Raw genomic sequence first — 16,411 nt, 5'->3', positions numbered from 1 at the left:
GAGAGGGGAGCCCCTGTTTGGAGACCACTGTGGGAGAATGAGAGCCGAAGCATGGCTGGGGTACTGGGCAGGCTGAGGCTCAGACCCCGGAAATGATCATTTGCATGGTGGGGTGCCAGAGGCTGTGTGTCTCACCTTCATTTATCCTCTAGATAAAGTTCAGAGAAAAAAATAGTGAACTGCTGAAAATCCATGGTTAATATCACTGCGAATAGCAGGTGTTCACAAGTATTCATCGGAGGAATTAACCGACGACTCATTAAGACTTCAAGCAGCCAAGCTTTGGTCCACAAAGCCTTTGTGGTTGGGGGAGGGTTGGTGAGGAGGTTGTGTTGTCCTGAAGTCAGAGAGACAATAAATGCCTTTAACTCGGAAGCCAATCAATGCATAGAAATCCTGAGCCCCTCTGAGAAAGGTGCCGGAACCTGGTAGCATCTGGGAGTCCTGAGTTTCTTAGAGGCCCTTTGAACCCTAGCCACCCATCTTCATGTAACACATGTTTTCTCAACACTTGATTTCCGCTGTGGTTTGCTGCTGTTTTCTTTTTTAGACAAAGACTAGTTAGCAAACAAGACAGATTATCATTTCCTCATTTTTAAGCCCTTACCCCTCAGGGGGGCCAGAATCTCTTTCAAGCGCCCAACTGTAGAAGGCTCCCAGGTGATCACTGTGTCTCCGCCGCACTCCAGGGGCTCTTGGATAGGATCCGGCCTCAAGGAACCATGTGCCTTTGGCTCTGGTTACTTTCCTTCCTGCCAGGTGAGTGCTATGGGGAAACACTCCAGGCTAGCCAGCAGGTTTGAGGTAGGCAGAGGTTTATCAATCGGCAGCCATCTCCAGCTCTACCGTTCCTGCACAGATTGAGAGATTGAGTTGCAGCCAGGGAGGATCAGGATGGGGACCCCTGAAGTGCTGGCCCCTCCTGACTCATGCAGCATTCTTCCAGACCTCCATCCAGGGCAACCCTTAGAGTCTTAAAGGTTGGAGGTGTCACGTATCCTAACTATTCACTTATATGTATGCGATCTAAAAGTGAGTGTCTCTAAGGTTTGTTCTTCTTATTTCTATTTTCTCTTTCTTTATATCTTTCTTTTTCACTCTTGAACTGGCAACCCTCAAGTTCAAATGAAGACTCCCTAACCTAGCCCCTAAGCTTCATATCTCGGTTTATGAATGCCTATTTGGCACCTCACTTGAATGTTCGCCAAGATCTGGAACTCAATGTGCCTAATGCCCTGCCTGAGATACTTCACAGGTCCACCGTATAAACCAGCTAGTCCATCTACCCTGTCTCTAACATTAGAATGTCATTCGATGGCTCCCACTACTAACTTAAATATCCTCTCCTCTCTTCTGCTCCAAACATACCGCACTTCCCTGTATCTTCTTCCAGCCAAACAGGCTCTTCTTTGAACAAATGCTACAGATCCCTGCCACCACACCCTCTCTCAGGCTGTTCCTGCTATGGGAACATCATTCTTCCCCATTTTCCACTCACTAGTTCTTCTCAAACCCACTTACCGTATCTCATTCTTGAGCACCTTCTGAATCCATTAACACGCACGCCATATTTTGGCTCAGTGTGCTTATCTTACTTAGTTTGTCAATAATACCTCCTTTGCAGTGGTTAAGCTTCGTTCAAGATTTGATTGGATTAGGAAATGCTGAGGTGTTCGTGAGGCTTACCTCTGGGTATGATTGTGAGGTGTTTCCAGAGAACATCACCTGGGGGAGAAGACCCACCTCGACTGTGGATTGTACTATGGGCTGAGATAACAGACAGAATCAAAACAGGAAGAGAGAAAGCCTGCTGAGCGCTGGAATTCACCTTCCTTGCTGATCCCACCCCGAGATAAAATCAAGCAGCTTCATGCTTCTGCTACCACAGTATCGACACCATGATAGTCTAGACCAGTTCTCACCCCTCCTGATGCTGCGACCCTTTAGTACTGTTCTCATGCTGTGTCCACCCCCCAACCATAACATTATTTTCATTGCTACTTCATAACTGTAATTTTGTTACTGATATGAATCACAATGTATATATCTGTGTTTTCTGACACCCTTAGGTGGCCACTGTGAAAGGGTCGTTCAACCCCCAAAGGGGTTAAGAACCACTCACTGGTCTAGACCCTCAAACTGTGAACCCAAACAGGCCTTTTCTTACTGAAGTTTCTTCTTGTTGGGTGTTTTGTTGCAACAATGAGAAAAAGTAACTAATAATTGGAAATTTATACCAGGAAGTTTGGGTTCCCGCTGTGAGAAATCTGACCTTGTGCTTTATAGGCCTTCAGAATTAGTTTTCAGGAGGCATTTTGAAACACAGATGATGTAGAGAGGATCTAGAATGCTATAAGTGGAAGTTAATTGGGCCATACTGGTAAGAGCACGTAAGAACAGAATGACCGACCCCCCCTAAAAAAGGGGGCCACTGTAAAGACTGTGCTCACGGGAGAACAAGGACTCTATCAGAACTTGAAGTAGGAGTCATTTGTGTTATAACCTGGCAAAGAATCTGCCTGTGTTCTGTTTGGGCCTCCGTAAGCTGAATGATGCTGAGTTCAGGTGAACTAAGTTGTTTTGACGGAAGTACTGTAAATGTGGCATAGCATTCATGCCATGGCACAGTTATGGCTCACTGCGTGTGCCCAGAGTCAGAGCGAGAAAGAACAGAAATGTGTGGAAAATGCTCTGCCTGGCAGAGAAAAGGGCTTGAGAGATGCAAACAGATCAGATAAAATGGATTCAGACAAAGAACTATGATTCTTTAAGAGATTAGTACAATCTAGGGAGTGTCTTAGTTAGGGTTTCTGTTGCTGCAATGAAACACCATGACCAAAAGCAAGTTGGGAGGAGAGGGTTTATTTGGCTTACACTTCCACATCATTGTTCATCACTGAAGGAAATATGGGCAGGAATCTGGAGGCAAGAGCTGATGTAGAGGCCATGGAGGGGTGCTGCTTCCTGGTGTGTTTTTCATGACTTGCTTAGCCTGCTTTCTTATAGAATCCAGGACCATCAGCCCAGGGACAGTCCCACCCACAATGGGCTGAGCCCTATCCCGTCAATCACTAATTAAGAAAATGCCCCCACAGGCTTGCCTGAAAGCCAATCATGTGGAAGGATTTTCTTAATTGAGACATAAAACTATCCAGCACAAGGGGAAACCTCGGACTTTGCAATGGGACAATAGGAAAGATGCCTTGAGCACAAAATTCCACCTCTCAAACTAGAGAGTGTAGTGATGTGAACCCATTTCACAGATTTTCATTTGAAAAAAGAGAGCTTAAGTACGGAGACTCTTCAGAGCGTGTTGCTAGAATACCGCCACCTTGGAAAGTGTTTGTCCTCAAAGACATACAGATCCTGTTCTAGTTGTGGTCCAAGGGGCCATGCTGCTTCTCAAGTCTATAGCAGAACCGGCCTGTCCACACACAGCTGCCTTTGCAGATGTGCAACATACAAGGGTAAAGGGGTCGTGAAGGCCAGCACCGAGGTTCCGAACAGCTTCCGAGGCTAGGCAAAGGGTGCAGGTTTGGATTGTCTGTACAAAGACCCCAAGGTGTCACTGCATGAAGCTGTGAAGGTGAAGCAATGGAGACCCCAGGACATGGGAGGTGCCAGAAATGTGGAGAAATCACATCACTGAGGAAAGCTGAGGGACCAAGGGGAGCCCGCCCAGAGGGAGGTCACATGTGCTATAAGCAACAGAGCAGGAATATATAGATTTAACATGATTAGAACATACAAAATACTTTAATCAATAGTTTATTGTTAATCTTGTTTTTTTTTTTTTTTTTTTTTTTTTTAAGACAGGGTCTCCTGTATCCCAGGCTGACTTCTAATGAGCTCTGTAGATGAAGATGACCTTGAATTCCTGATCCTCTTGCAGAGGATCTCAAGAACTAGAATTATAGGCATGGGCCACCATCCCTGGCTACATAGGCCTGGGGCTCAAGTTCAGGGTTCTGTGCGTGCTAGGTTAGCACTGTAGCAACCAAGCCACATGCCCAGCCCTTGGTAATAACTTTAAATAGCTAGATGTATGATAGTTTGACCTTTATTTGTTAATACTGCTCTCAGGCCTGTAAATATTGGGGTAGGCCTGTCCCTAGAGCTCAGTACAACTATAGACACTGAGCCCTATGGGAGGGTCCCTCATAAACCAAGACAGTATCATAGGATGTGGGCTTCAAACCTCTTTCCCTAGACCACCAATAAGAATACATATACATATTATGACTCAGCACGCACATGTGAGACATGTACTCAAGAGAGAGAGAATATTCATTTATTCCTTTAAAAAAAATTTATTGTGTGCATGCCACAGCACATATGTGGGGATCAGAGGATAACTTTGGGGGGTCACTTCGTACCTTCTTCCTACCCGTCTTGTGTCTGCTGCTATGCTACAGACTTTAAGGTAGCTGGCCTATGAACTTCCAGGCGATTCTCCTTTCTCCGCTTCCTATCTTACCATGGGAGTAAGGAGATTACAGATACATGCCTGGGATTTTAGACATGTATACATGTTTGGGTTCCAAGGACAGAGCTTGGATTGTTGAGCCATCTCCCTGGACCTCCAGCAATTTCTTCTTGATTCATTAGCATGAGGATGAGTTTGGCCTTCATCACTTGGGTGGTAGCGTTATTTCCCAAGATAGAAAACTCTTTTGTGAGAGAGCAGATTTAAGAAGAGCTCTCTGATGGCTGTTGTTCGATATCATCTTAAATATCCCACGGAGTCCAGGGGCCAGAGCCAGTCGGGAGCTCAGAGGAAATGACAAGACGAGAAACAAACATATGTTTAGTTAAAACCCAGTCTATCGGCACCTGTATTTAAAAGGCCCTAGAGCAAATGAGGTAGTGTGGAAAGAGAAGGAAGACACAGGAAGAGAAGGTCGGATACCCAGCTGTGTGCCAGCCCAGTGGAGGGGTAGATGTAGATGGACAAGTGAGAGAGGAGCCGTCACGGGAACAGCCACGGCAGTACAGCATCAGGGGGAGCACAGAAAGTGGTCCCAGGAGGGAGGACTCAGCTGGGTCAATGCTGCCAAGGGGGCCAGTAAGATGAGGACAAACAAGTGGTCGACAGGGACAGCGATGGCAGTTGTGTCGACTCGGATGAGAGCAGTTTGGGTGGACTTTTAGAGACAAGATTTTGCTTGGATTTGATCAAAGAGAAATTGGAAGAGTGGATAGGAATTTGATGAGACACTTGAGAGAGAGAACAGAGAAGAGCGGAGAAGAGGCAAACACCCTCCGAGGGGTTTTAAAAGCGCCGACATCAGGGCTTGTGTGCGAGCTGCTGCAGTGCTGACGAGAATATGAAGCCAGTGATGCTGCAGAAAGGGGGGTGGGGTCGGTGCAGACAGACATTCTGAAACGAGAGAAGGGTGGACTCAGGCTGCAGTGAGGGAGCGCCCTGCGAGAGGAAACAGGACCGTTTTCTGTTGCAGAACTAATGTCAGGCGACTATAGATGGAGATGGGATGCTGGGTGGGAAGTTCTCGTGCTTTTACACTTTTTTTTTTTATTACATTTGTTTGTTTATTTTGGGGCATGTGCCACAGCATGCATATGGAGTCAGAGGACAATTTGAAGGAGTAAGTTCTCTTTCTCTATCACGTGGGCACTGGGAATCAAAATCGCCCGGATTGTCAGCACATGCCATCTCACCAGCCCTCTCATCCTTTTTAAAGGAATTTAGAATTTTACAGTCAGGGGCTAGGTAGGTAGGTAAAATGCTTTCCACAAAAACATGAGAACCTGAGTTCAGAGCCACCACATTAAAAAAAAGAAAGAAAGAGAGAGAGAGAAAGAAAGAAAGAAAGAAAGAAAGAAAAGAAAAGAAAAGAAAAGAAAAGAAAAGAAAAGAAAAAAAAGCCAGGCTCAGTGACACACACCTGTGAGCCCAGAGCTGGGGAGGCAGAGACAAACAGACACCCACGATTGCTGGTGAATGGGTGAGCTACAGGTCCAGGTAAAGAGAACACCTGCCCCACAAACACACACTCATAAGCTACAACCCTTTTGATAAACATACAAATGTCAAGCAGTTGTCTCCATCCTTTGGAGCATTCTGCTCCTGATTGGGTTGAATCCCACTCCCACCTGGACAATCTCTAGAGTGGCCTCGGCCCTCACAGCCTTACCTTCTTTCACCGTATTTTGCCCTAGGAAAAGGCTATAGGGCATCATTCACATCTCAGACATGTGTTTTCACACGACTCTATATCGACAATGACTTTTCAAACTACATCACTCCTTCTGCTATTACCAGCTACTTAGTCACCGAATTAGAGACTGAAAACTAGATGTCACTTAACTGCCGCTACAACATTAATATCACATCGGTGGGTCCTTTAGATACCTTCTCCCATCTCCCCGTTCTTCCCAAGAATCGCTTTTCAGTGGCCAAGGATTGCATCTGGAATGTTCCTTTAAAAAGTGGGCCCTACACTAGCCTAGACAGAGAGAATGGCCACACCCAAGGACAAGACTACCTCATAGGCACCAGCCTGGCCTATAGAGCAAGTTCCAGGACAGGCTCCAAAGCTACACAGAGAAACCCTGTCTTAAAAACAAAACAAAACAAAAAACATAGCTTCACTTTTCCATCTCAACATTTCTGTGGGCATTTTCTAGTCCTTTACCCTCTCCTAACCCTCATATCTGTCTCTAGCGCATTTTCCCCACCTTCCTACCCCTCAATGCTCCCCTCTACCAGAAGTATCCTAATATAGAAGCCTCAACCCAAGAATATTCTAGTTTTTTTAAACTTTCATCTGACTAAATCATTGGAGCTATTCAGAATGTACAGTCTGTAGATAAACATCAGTAGGCTGGCAGATCTCCCTACCATGTTCTTTCTCACATCCCCATCTTGATGCAGCTGGTTCTTATCATCTGAAAGTCCCTTTTCACCTCTGCTTTAGCCATCCAGAATCACCTGAACACGCACACTTTGCCCTATCAGTCCTTTTGATGGTTTAAATAAGAATGGCCCCCATAAGTTCATATATTTGAATGCTTGGTCCAGGTGGAACTGTTTGGAAAGGATTAGGAGGTGTGGCCTTGTTGAAGAGGTGTGCTACTGGGAGTGGGCTTTGGAATTTCAAAACCCCACACCATTCCAGCCTGTTCTCTCTTTCTGTCTCTGTCTCTCTGTGTCTCTCTGTGTCTGTCTCTGTCTCTGTCTCTCTGTTTCTCTCTCTCTCTCTCTCTCTCTCTCTCTCTCTCTCTCTCTCTCTCGGATCAAGACGTAAGCTCTCAGCTACTGCTCCAACACCATTCCTGCCTGCCTGCTGCCATACCCCACCCCTGGCACCTCTGTGATCATTCACCAGCTCTAACCATCTGAAAGTGTGAGCCCCAAAGTAGATGCTCTCTTTTATAATTTGCCTTGGTCATGGTGTTTTGTGACAGCAATAGAAAAGTACCTAAGACAACTCTCTTCTCTGTATATGGACACTTGCTGGGACTCACTTACATTGTCGTCTGGGGTCAAATTATACTATCCTTTTCTCCTCCTGCTAGTTGTGGCCACAGATACATCCTCACATGTATTTGAGGGGGTGGGCACACAACTTCTACTCCTCCCTGGTCTTCGCCCTCCAGACATATGTGTGCTCATCCCCACACATGTGCACTCACACTCGTACATGCCTGCTTTCCCTCCGTGAGTTCTCTACACTAGTGACTAAGATCACCTTCTCAGTTGCTCTTCATGCCCATTGGTTCAGGGTACAGCATGGACATCACTTCTCTCAAAAGCCCTCCTCCTGGGACACCATCCCCTTGGTAGCCTGAATCAGGCGCTCCTGTTTGCTCCTTTCAGGGAACACTGAGCTGTCCGTCTCGTGGACTCTATTCCATTGTGCTGCAGTAGCTGTCTGTTGGGATAATTTACCACATGCTTTATCATATGAGGGAGGGATGCACACGAAAGGCATCCAATGTGTGCTGGTTGAATGGTTTAATAGAGTTGAAAGGAGGACTGGGTAGATGAGAGGATTTGAGGGAAAAAAGAACTTGGAACAGAAATGTCCTGCAAGAACGTGTCACCCTTCTCACCCCATATTGAATTCACTTGGGGGTTGTGTGTCATTGGGGGTGATTCCAGGCACACTATTTCTCGTTGGAATAAGCACTGTAGTTGTGTCTAAATTCTTACAATTTCAGGTTTAATTATGAGGCTGAGGCTGAGGACACAGGGTGGGCACAGACTAAGCCTGAATGCAAATAGGACCTTGAAGAAATTGAGCATGAGTCAACAGGCAGATCATCATAGGGACGAGGCTGGACTAATGACAGGAATGTGGCTAGATCTAGGGGTGGGCATGTGGGTGGTCTGGGATCAGCTCTAGGTTTGGAGAGATGCTAGAGGTTGAGGATGTGGCTGAAGTTGAGATACAACTGAGTATGGAGCTTCTTCTGCATTAATTTCTTCTCCTTGCAGTGTCTAAGACCCTGAAGGTCCTCCCAGAAGTAAAGCTGGATGTAGAGTGGGGTGGATCCATAACCATCACGTGCCCACTCCCTCAAACACATGTGAGGATGTATCTCTGCCGGGAGATGGCTGACCCTGGAATATGTGCCACTGTGGTATCCAGCAGCTTTGTCAAGAAGGAGTATGAAAGACGCGTCACCCTAACGCCATGCTGGGATAAGAAGCTCTTCCTAGTGGAGATGACACATCTGACTGAAAGTGACATTGGAGTCTATGCCTGTGGTGTGGGTCTATACACGGACCGGGGCAAGACCCAGAAAATCACCCTGAATGTCCACAATGGTAGGTGCTTAGAAAACATTCCCAGTTGGGAAAACGGAGGCAATCTTCTCATTGTAACTGCTCTGTGCCACTACCGTGTTAGGCAGCCCAATAACAATGTGGTTCAACAGAGCTCAAGACTAACACCCTAGCCTAGAACCTTCTACCACAGGGGATGAAAGGAATAAGGTGGATGTTGTGTGTTGCCCATCCTAGCCGGTGTGAGCAGAGAGACAGACGTTAGCCTGAGGAGAGGCTTTGAGGCAGAGGAAACCAGAAGGACCCTGACTGTCCTATGTCATGAGAAGTCTCGGGTGAATGAAAAGGAGAAAGACTCAGTGATCAAGTCATATCTAGTCCAAATTTGTTACTGTATGGTCGGGACCTTCATTTCTTCTGACCTCTGACTTTTCCTCTTTTCAGTGGCTTCCTAACACACGCAGGACTGGTTCAGCAGTTTATAATCCCAATAGCCTGATAGTCTTGTAGGGAATGCTGGATGTGCCGGCGGGAAGTGGCGGGGAGGGGATGCCCGGTTCCCTTTCTGCTTGTCTCGGGGGACCGTACTCATCTCCTCGTGGCCTTGGCTGAGTCAGCTTCTACCTGATCCCCCAGTCCTATCTCTTCATGATCACCAGTATATCCCTCTTGCCTCCAACAGAGTATGAGCCATTCTGGGAAGACGAACCGACTCCTCAGCCTCCACCATGGTTTCACGGGTTTCCGTGGGAGCAGATTCCCAGCTGGCTCCATGAGGATGAACATGCCAGTCTTTCTGAATTCATAGTCGAAGGTCAGTCCATCAAATCAAGATCAGCAGCAGAGGGAGAGTTTTGTTTTGTTTTGTTTTGTTTTTCAGCTCCAAGGGTGGCTGGCAAAGCAGACATGGGTTTCCCTGTGCTTTGTCTTTGCCCTAAGAGAGGGCTTCATCCTACCACTAGGACATGAGGCTCTAGTTGGAGGAGTCCCATGTCACCACCAGGTGGCACCACAAGTAACAAAGTGACCAGTTTACAAATGCCAGCTCCTGTTTGAATGACAGGAAGCAGGCAGCAGCCGGTTCCCAGCTGGAGGTCATTATGTTTCCTGCTACCTGCAGGGGTGTCTTCTGGCTGCTGGTCACTAGTGGTTTTAACAGCTCCATTTGGCAATGAAAAGATGACTGTCATGCTAGCATTTCCATTGTATCTTAACATACATCAGATAAGTTAGACACACTAAGTGAACAGCATTGTTACACCCGGAGACCCTGCTGGGGCCAAGAAAAACAGTGTAACTGGGCAGATCAGAGATCCATGAGCGCGACTGACAGGGATGGGATGGGGGGAGAATAGATGAGCACAGAAAAGTAAGACACACCCCCCACCTCACCCCCCATTCCCATGCTCAGTACCATGCCTGTGAAGCCAGGAAAGGCTTGCTGGGGAAAAAAAGCTGAGAAGGGGCAGGCTGACTTCAGGGCTCTTAGCACACAGGCCCTAAATGCAGAGCCTTACCTTTGCCGGTGAAATCTGGTGTGGTGGCTGTGGCTGGCCCCTAGGGACCCCAGCGCTTGCTGAGCTGAGGTCAATTGGAAGGAAGCTGAGAAAATTTGAAGGAAGCATGCATGAAAAGTGTCTGTGCAGATGGCATGCTATAAAGGCATTTCAGGCCATGAGGGCTGCAAAAGGGAAGAAATGATCGAGAGAGGAAGAGGAGGCCACTCCTTCTGGAGACTGGAGAACACAATATGTCTCTAATGTAACCTTTTCCTTCTCTCTCTTGAAGTTACCGCACCAGCCCCAAAGACTGAGGCCTCTCCAGCTGACCAGCCCTCCAGCACCAATCCAGTCACCCACCATCCCAGAGTTTCCAGAACATCTTCCGTGACAGCTGCCAAGTCCCCAGCCCTCCTGCCAGCTACCACACCCCCAAAGACCTCAGCTCAGCAAGCACTCGGGTCCCTAGGGGCCAGCTACAGCCACCACACCAGATTTCACCGGCAAAGGTAAGGGTCTCTGTGTTTAGGCAAAGGTAAGGGTCTCTGTGTTTAGGCAAAAGTAAGGGTCTCTGTGTTTAGAGCTAAGAGCGGTCAAGTCAGCCTGTCCACTTCTCAGCTTTGTCTCCAAGAGTCTACAGAGAATTGCTCTGTTTCTGAGTGTGCTATATAAATGCGTTAGTCTCCTCAACAAAGAATACACTTGCCAACAGCCATTTCTGACCTTATAGAAAGACTTGGCTCTTTCAACCATACAGCTTCATTCAGGTCTGTCGTAATGAATAACTAAATGAGAAGAACTTTTAATTAATTTAAAGTAATTAATTACTAATTAGTAAGTGTTAAAATTACTCTCATCTTTTTTCTTTTCCTTTTTAATGCTGCTAACAGAATTTTAATTCCATAAGTGACAAATGTTTCTGTTGCTTAGCATTGTCCTAAATATCGGACCTAAATGAACCACTAGGGGGCAACATTACAGAAAATGCTGAGGAAAGCACACAAGAATTTTATAGCCTGAGCGAATATAAACTTGTGAGCGAGGAAAAAAGACTCCCAGAATCGTTTGGATCCTTTAAGTGAGGGAACTGGGCAATAAAATCTAAGTGGTTTCCATGAAAACAGGACTCTTGATTCCTATTTCAGAAATCCACGTAATAAACATTTTCTTAATGCCAACTGTGCGCCAGGCACCGTGCAGTGTCTTTAAGATGTTTACAAGATAAAGATATGCAATGTCCAGGTCTGATTGATGCAGGCCGGCCTGGGGAAGGGTTTCTAGCGGCGGGAGCAGGAGCCGATTTAGAAACTGCTATCGGCCAGGCACCTTCAATTCTTTATGCCTCCTTTGTTCACAGCCCTAACAGTTTCGTGGCAGGTTTTATGGTTCCCATTTATAAGGAAATACAGCTCAGGGGAATTAAGACTCGCTCAAGACCACATAACCAGTAAAATGCAGAACTTGAATTTGAATCCAAGACTCCTGACCCCATAAACAAATCTCTTTGGGGGGTAATGGAGGAAATTCTGTTCACAAAGGGTCAACTCTGAGTCATCTCCAAAAAAAAAGGTGGCCACACAAAGATGAGTCTTTAAATTTCCTTTCCTCATTTACCTTCTCTGTCTCCCTCTCTCCCTCTCTTTCCTGGCCAAGGACACTCCACCACAGCCCACAGCATGGGAAAGAAGACCGGGCGCTTCACATCCCCATTCTGGAATTTCACATCCTGATCCCGACCTTCCTGGCCTTTCTCTTGCTGGTTCTTTTGGGGCTGATGGTAAAAAGAGCCATTCAACGGAGGAAAGGTGAGCAGCTTGAGGCTCTAGGCTTGGGTTGGGAGAGCTGAGATACCCAAAGAGCCCAGAGCATTCAGATCCAGCTTGAACTCCCAGGGAACGTGGGTGGGAGATGGAGCCCAGGACCGCTTTGCACTTCCTTCTTTGCTCTGCACCCTGGGCATCTATGCTCAGACCATACGTTGCTAGGCCTCAGAGAAGTGTGTAGCCCACAATTTGGGGGAAGGAGACGCACTGTCTGATGCCATGTCCTTCTCTCTTCCCGGTGACTTCCTGAAGCCTTCTCCAGGCGCATGGGCCGGGTGGCAATGAGGATTCGAGGCCAGGGGGCGTCCCGCCCGTTCCCGGCACAGCGCCGGGGTGCCCCGCAGAGGCCGCGCTCGCAGAACAACGTCTACAGCGCCTGCCCGCGGCGTGCACCGATCCCCGACCGAGTGGGTGAGCGAGTGAAGCGTGGAGACGGGATCCAGCGGGGTGCAGGGGACAGGTGGCGGCCAGGCCTTCAGAGGCCCGGCCCTCACCGCTTTCTTCTGCCCTGTAGGTCCGGCAGAGGCTCCGCTCCTCAGTGCCCCAGGCTCAGCATCTCCCGCCCCGCTGCAGGTACAGGTAAGCTCCACCCGCCCCAGCCCGCTCCTCTGGTCCGGGTCCACTAACCGGTTATATCCAGTTCCTAGGTTTAAGCCCTCTGGAGGGTGACTCTGCAAGAACTGTGGTTACTTTTACCTACTGGCCAAGCATTTCTTTTGGGATGAATGGATGCCATGGCTTTAGTCTAATAGAGAATGATAAAAGGTGTATATCTCTGCAGTGACCATGATGTAAAAGGGACACCTAGGTTTCTAGAAGGCTAGAGAAGGTGGAAGCTACCAGGATAGTTTTACCTCAGTGTGAGGGAGAACATTCGAGACAACTCTTAAAATGAGATGAAGTCATAGTAACGTGATCATTAGGCTTTATCCAAAGTGACTGGGCAGAGATGCAGACATTCAACACTACAGGTATGTCCTTTTGTTTTCTAAATTAAGGAAATATTCTTTATTCTCAACGTCCAAAACATTGGATTTTGTAGTCAGAAAAATATTAATAAGGGTTCCATGTGTGTGTGTGTGTGTGTGTGTGTGTGTGTGTGTGTGTGTGTTTGTATAATTACTGTTTAATTAATTAAATATAACAGACCCAAAAATGCAGAGCTCAGGACATGGAGGCCAATCTTCCTCTGAAGTCAAGGTTCAAACCAGAGAGATAGGAAGAACTGGCTTAATCCATGCCGTCACCCAGTGACATTTTGCTCTAAAAAAACTCCAACAAACTTCCATGTCCATGGCCAGTATTCAGCCACCAGACCAAGTTCTTATTTCTACCCAGAGGGAAAACTGGCTTCTTTATGACCATGACCCTGAATTTTCATAACCCACTTCCACTTGCCTCTTATTAGCTGTCTTGCAAGCACATCTGCCTTCAAGGGAGGGTATGAGTTGCTGTGGATATCGCTCTGTATAAATAAAACACTGATTGGCCAGTAGCCAGACAGGAAGTATAGGCGGGACTAGCAGAGAGGAGAGAGCAAAAGGAGAGGAAGGCAGAGGGGAGGAGACACCAGCTGCCGCTCTGGGAGCATCATGTAGAGGCAACAGGTAAAGCCACGGAACAGGTAGCAACACATAGATTAACAAAAATGGACTTAGTATAAGAGTAAGAGCTAGACAACGGGAGGCCTGAGCTAAGAGCAGAGCAGTTTAAATAATATAAGAGTCTGTGTGTTTATTTTATAAGTGGGCTCCAGGACTGGCGAGACATGGCGGGAGCTGGAGAGAAATTCTCCAGCTACAATGAGTGTCATGCCTGGTTGGTAATATATTGATTAAATGATGATGTGTCTGGCTAAAAAGGGAAGAAGCCCTGTAGTCACCTCCAGTGTCTTGAATGTGTTCTCTCACCCATGTAACCCCCCAAAATAGTCCTCAAGGCTTGGGAATGAATGGCCCAGCAGAGCCTGTCTGTCCTTTCCCAAAGCTAGTCTTTTCCTGTGGATCTGCCCTGTGATCCTGCCTCCCTCTGGGAGACCCTCCTTCTCTCAATTAGGGTGGAAAAAATCCCGACAGAACAAATTTACAGGGTACGTGTGCTCAATGACTTATTTCAGTCTTCATAGTGAATATTTTTAAACTTAGTTTTAGTGTATTGGTGGTTTGCCTGCTTATATCTGTAGAAGAGTGTCAGATTCCCTAGAATTGGATTACAGACTGTTGTGAGCTACCATGTGGGTGATGGGAATTGAACCTGGGTCCTTAGAAAGAGCAGCCAGTGCTCTTAATCTCTGAGCCATCATCTCTCCAGGCCCATAGTGAACATTTTTGCCATCTAAACCAAATAAGTCGACATTACAGTGGGAGATGTGGTTTTGAAGCAAGCTTCTGCCTGTGTCTCTTTTTTGGTAAAATATACAATGTAGAAGTTCTTTTTAACAGACGCTTCCTGCATTCAAAGGACTGTGCTCCTGGTTCTTAGAACTTCAGATGACTGATCACAGTGTCTGCCGTGGCGTTCTTCTGTGGCTAGTGCAGTACGTGTACCATGTTGGAGTCTTGACATAACCTTGTCTTCCGAGAACTAGCTGCCATGGAGGGGGAGTCCTGACGCTTCTGTCTGACCCTAGTGCCCACATGACCCGCAATCTTCCTTCCTCAGCTACCTAGCCCTTTTCTGGAATGCATTCTGATGCCATGGCCTCTCCGTGTCCTTACAGAGGTGTAAGAAATGACTCACCCTACCTCTGAATAGTTGATGGAAAGGATGCATATTTTCCTTACAAGTCATATCCCTTTATCCCCAAGGGGAGACTTCTTCAGTTGGGCCTCCTTCACACTTGTGCTCAGCCCTATGGTTGCAGTCTGAACCCATGTAAAGCATCCCTCTGGCATTAGAATGAGGCAGTTTCCAGTTATTTGGAGGTGTGAGACTGCACCCTGAAAAACCCCGGGGCTGGCCCTCTTAATGAAGTTCAGCTAATTTTGCGTCATTGCCATCTGGAACTCAGCCACCATGTCCATGTTCGTCCATTTCCTGCAATGGAAATCCACCTAAACAGGTGTTAAAACCCCCCAGCCAGAGCTACTGACACTCCTTTGGTTGTTCCCAGGTACTTGAGGCCCCCTGGCCTCACACCCCGCCTCTGAAGACAAGCTGTGAATACGTGACCTTGTGCCACCAGCCTGCTGTCAACATGGGAGACACTGATTCAGATGATTACATCAATATTCCTGGCCCACATCATCTCCCCAGCTGTCTCCCAGGGCCCAGACCTTCGTGCCAATGAGTCCTGCCTGTCGGCTGATTTCCAGCACCTTTTCCATTTGTTATAGGATCCCTGTCACCTCCCATGTCCCCTACCCCAACCTGAGTCTCACCCGACTGTCTGAGTGCCTTGAGAATGGTCCTGTTACAAGCTAATTTCACACCCCCCATTGATGCCCCCTGCATTCATCAGGGGGGCTCTGGACATGCAGAGCATTCGTTAGTCATGATGGCACCTGCCCTGTCTGTACCAGCTGATAGCTGTGGGACCTACAAGGTGTTTCATCACTACCTTTGGGCACATGATCTTCGCTGCCCCACCCCTAGCTCATGTGGCATCAGGCTAGAACATAAGCTTGTCTGCCATCTCCAGGCCCAGATCCAAAGTGCATAATGAGCTACTTTTCTTGAGTCCCATGGCAAGGGCAACTTATTTGATATGATGACTTATATCTAAATTTTTAGAACTAACCTTTTGTTTGTGTTAGGGATATACACCCACATGAATCCTCTTTAACCCCATCCCTTGGTACAGATAACAAGACTCCAGCATCTCTCTCCTTTTAGAAAGTCTTGGTTATCTCCCTACCTTCTTCTACATTTTAATACTTTCACTTTGATTTTAGCCAAACCATCACCTCCCTTGTCAATTCCAGACAACTCATGGCAAGACATGGGAGAAACACACCCTGGGGGATCCCACAAGGTCAGGGGATTTGTACTAGTCCTTCTGGCGTGGAAGAAGAGACATCCCACTTCTGCGCACACTTTTTAGGTCAAGGTTAGAGTCAGACACTTCTTGAATTGACATCAGCTGCAGAGTGCAGCCACAGCATGAGGCAAGAGAATGCCAGATCTTGCCTTTGAGAAGAAGGTCTTTCCCAGATACCCAACATAAGCTCCCTGGACACTTTTCTTGAAATAGAATGGAGTGGCTGCCTGAGTCGAGTTGCCTTTCTTAGCGAGGAATGTCATCACAGATTGAACAGTGCATCCAGGTCCAATGTTACTACCGCTTGATACATTGTATTAAACAGATAAGGAAAGAATGGTATCATAAGAAAAGAGGG

The 16,411-nt window shown here is 47.1% G+C and overlaps 1 protein-coding gene across 1 annotated transcript; it reads left to right on the top strand.

The window, feature by feature from the left end:
• Positions 1–568: 568 nt before the first annotated feature.
• Positions 569–16,387, top strand: Fcmr (Fc fragment of IgM receptor). The gene is made up of 8 exons (XM_037211440.1): positions 569–759; positions 8,462–8,794; positions 9,435–9,566; positions 10,541–10,760; positions 11,905–12,056; positions 12,327–12,485; positions 12,589–12,653; positions 15,187–16,387. The coding sequence occupies exons 1-8, from the start codon at positions 723–725 to the stop codon at positions 15,361–15,363; spliced, it is 1,275 nt and encodes a 424-aa protein (XP_037067335.1). The 5' UTR covers positions 569–722; the 3' UTR covers positions 15,364–16,387.
• Positions 16,388–16,411: the final 24 nt, after the last annotated feature.

Source organism: Peromyscus leucopus, chromosome 15 (assembly GCF_004664715.2).
Source record: "Peromyscus leucopus breed LL Stock chromosome 15, UCI_PerLeu_2.1, whole genome shotgun sequence".
Taxonomy (NCBI): domain Eukaryota; kingdom Metazoa; phylum Chordata; class Mammalia; order Rodentia; family Cricetidae; genus Peromyscus; species Peromyscus leucopus.
This window is presented reverse-complemented; position numbering and strand designations above follow the sequence as displayed.

Excerpts from the sequence above, each read along its gene's own strand:
- Fcmr (XM_037211440.1), top strand. The coding sequence starts at position 723 with ATGTGCCTTTGGCTCTGGTTACTTTCCTTCCTGCCAG. Across the intron at positions 12,486-12,588 it reads ACCGATCCCCGACCGAGTGG|GTCCGGCAGAGGCTCCGCTC; the intron begins GTGAGCGAGTGA and ends TCTGCCCTGTAG. Across the intron at positions 12,654-15,186 it reads CCGCCCCGCTGCAGGTACAG|GTACTTGAGGCCCCCTGGCC; the intron begins GTAAGCTCCACC and ends GGTTGTTCCCAG.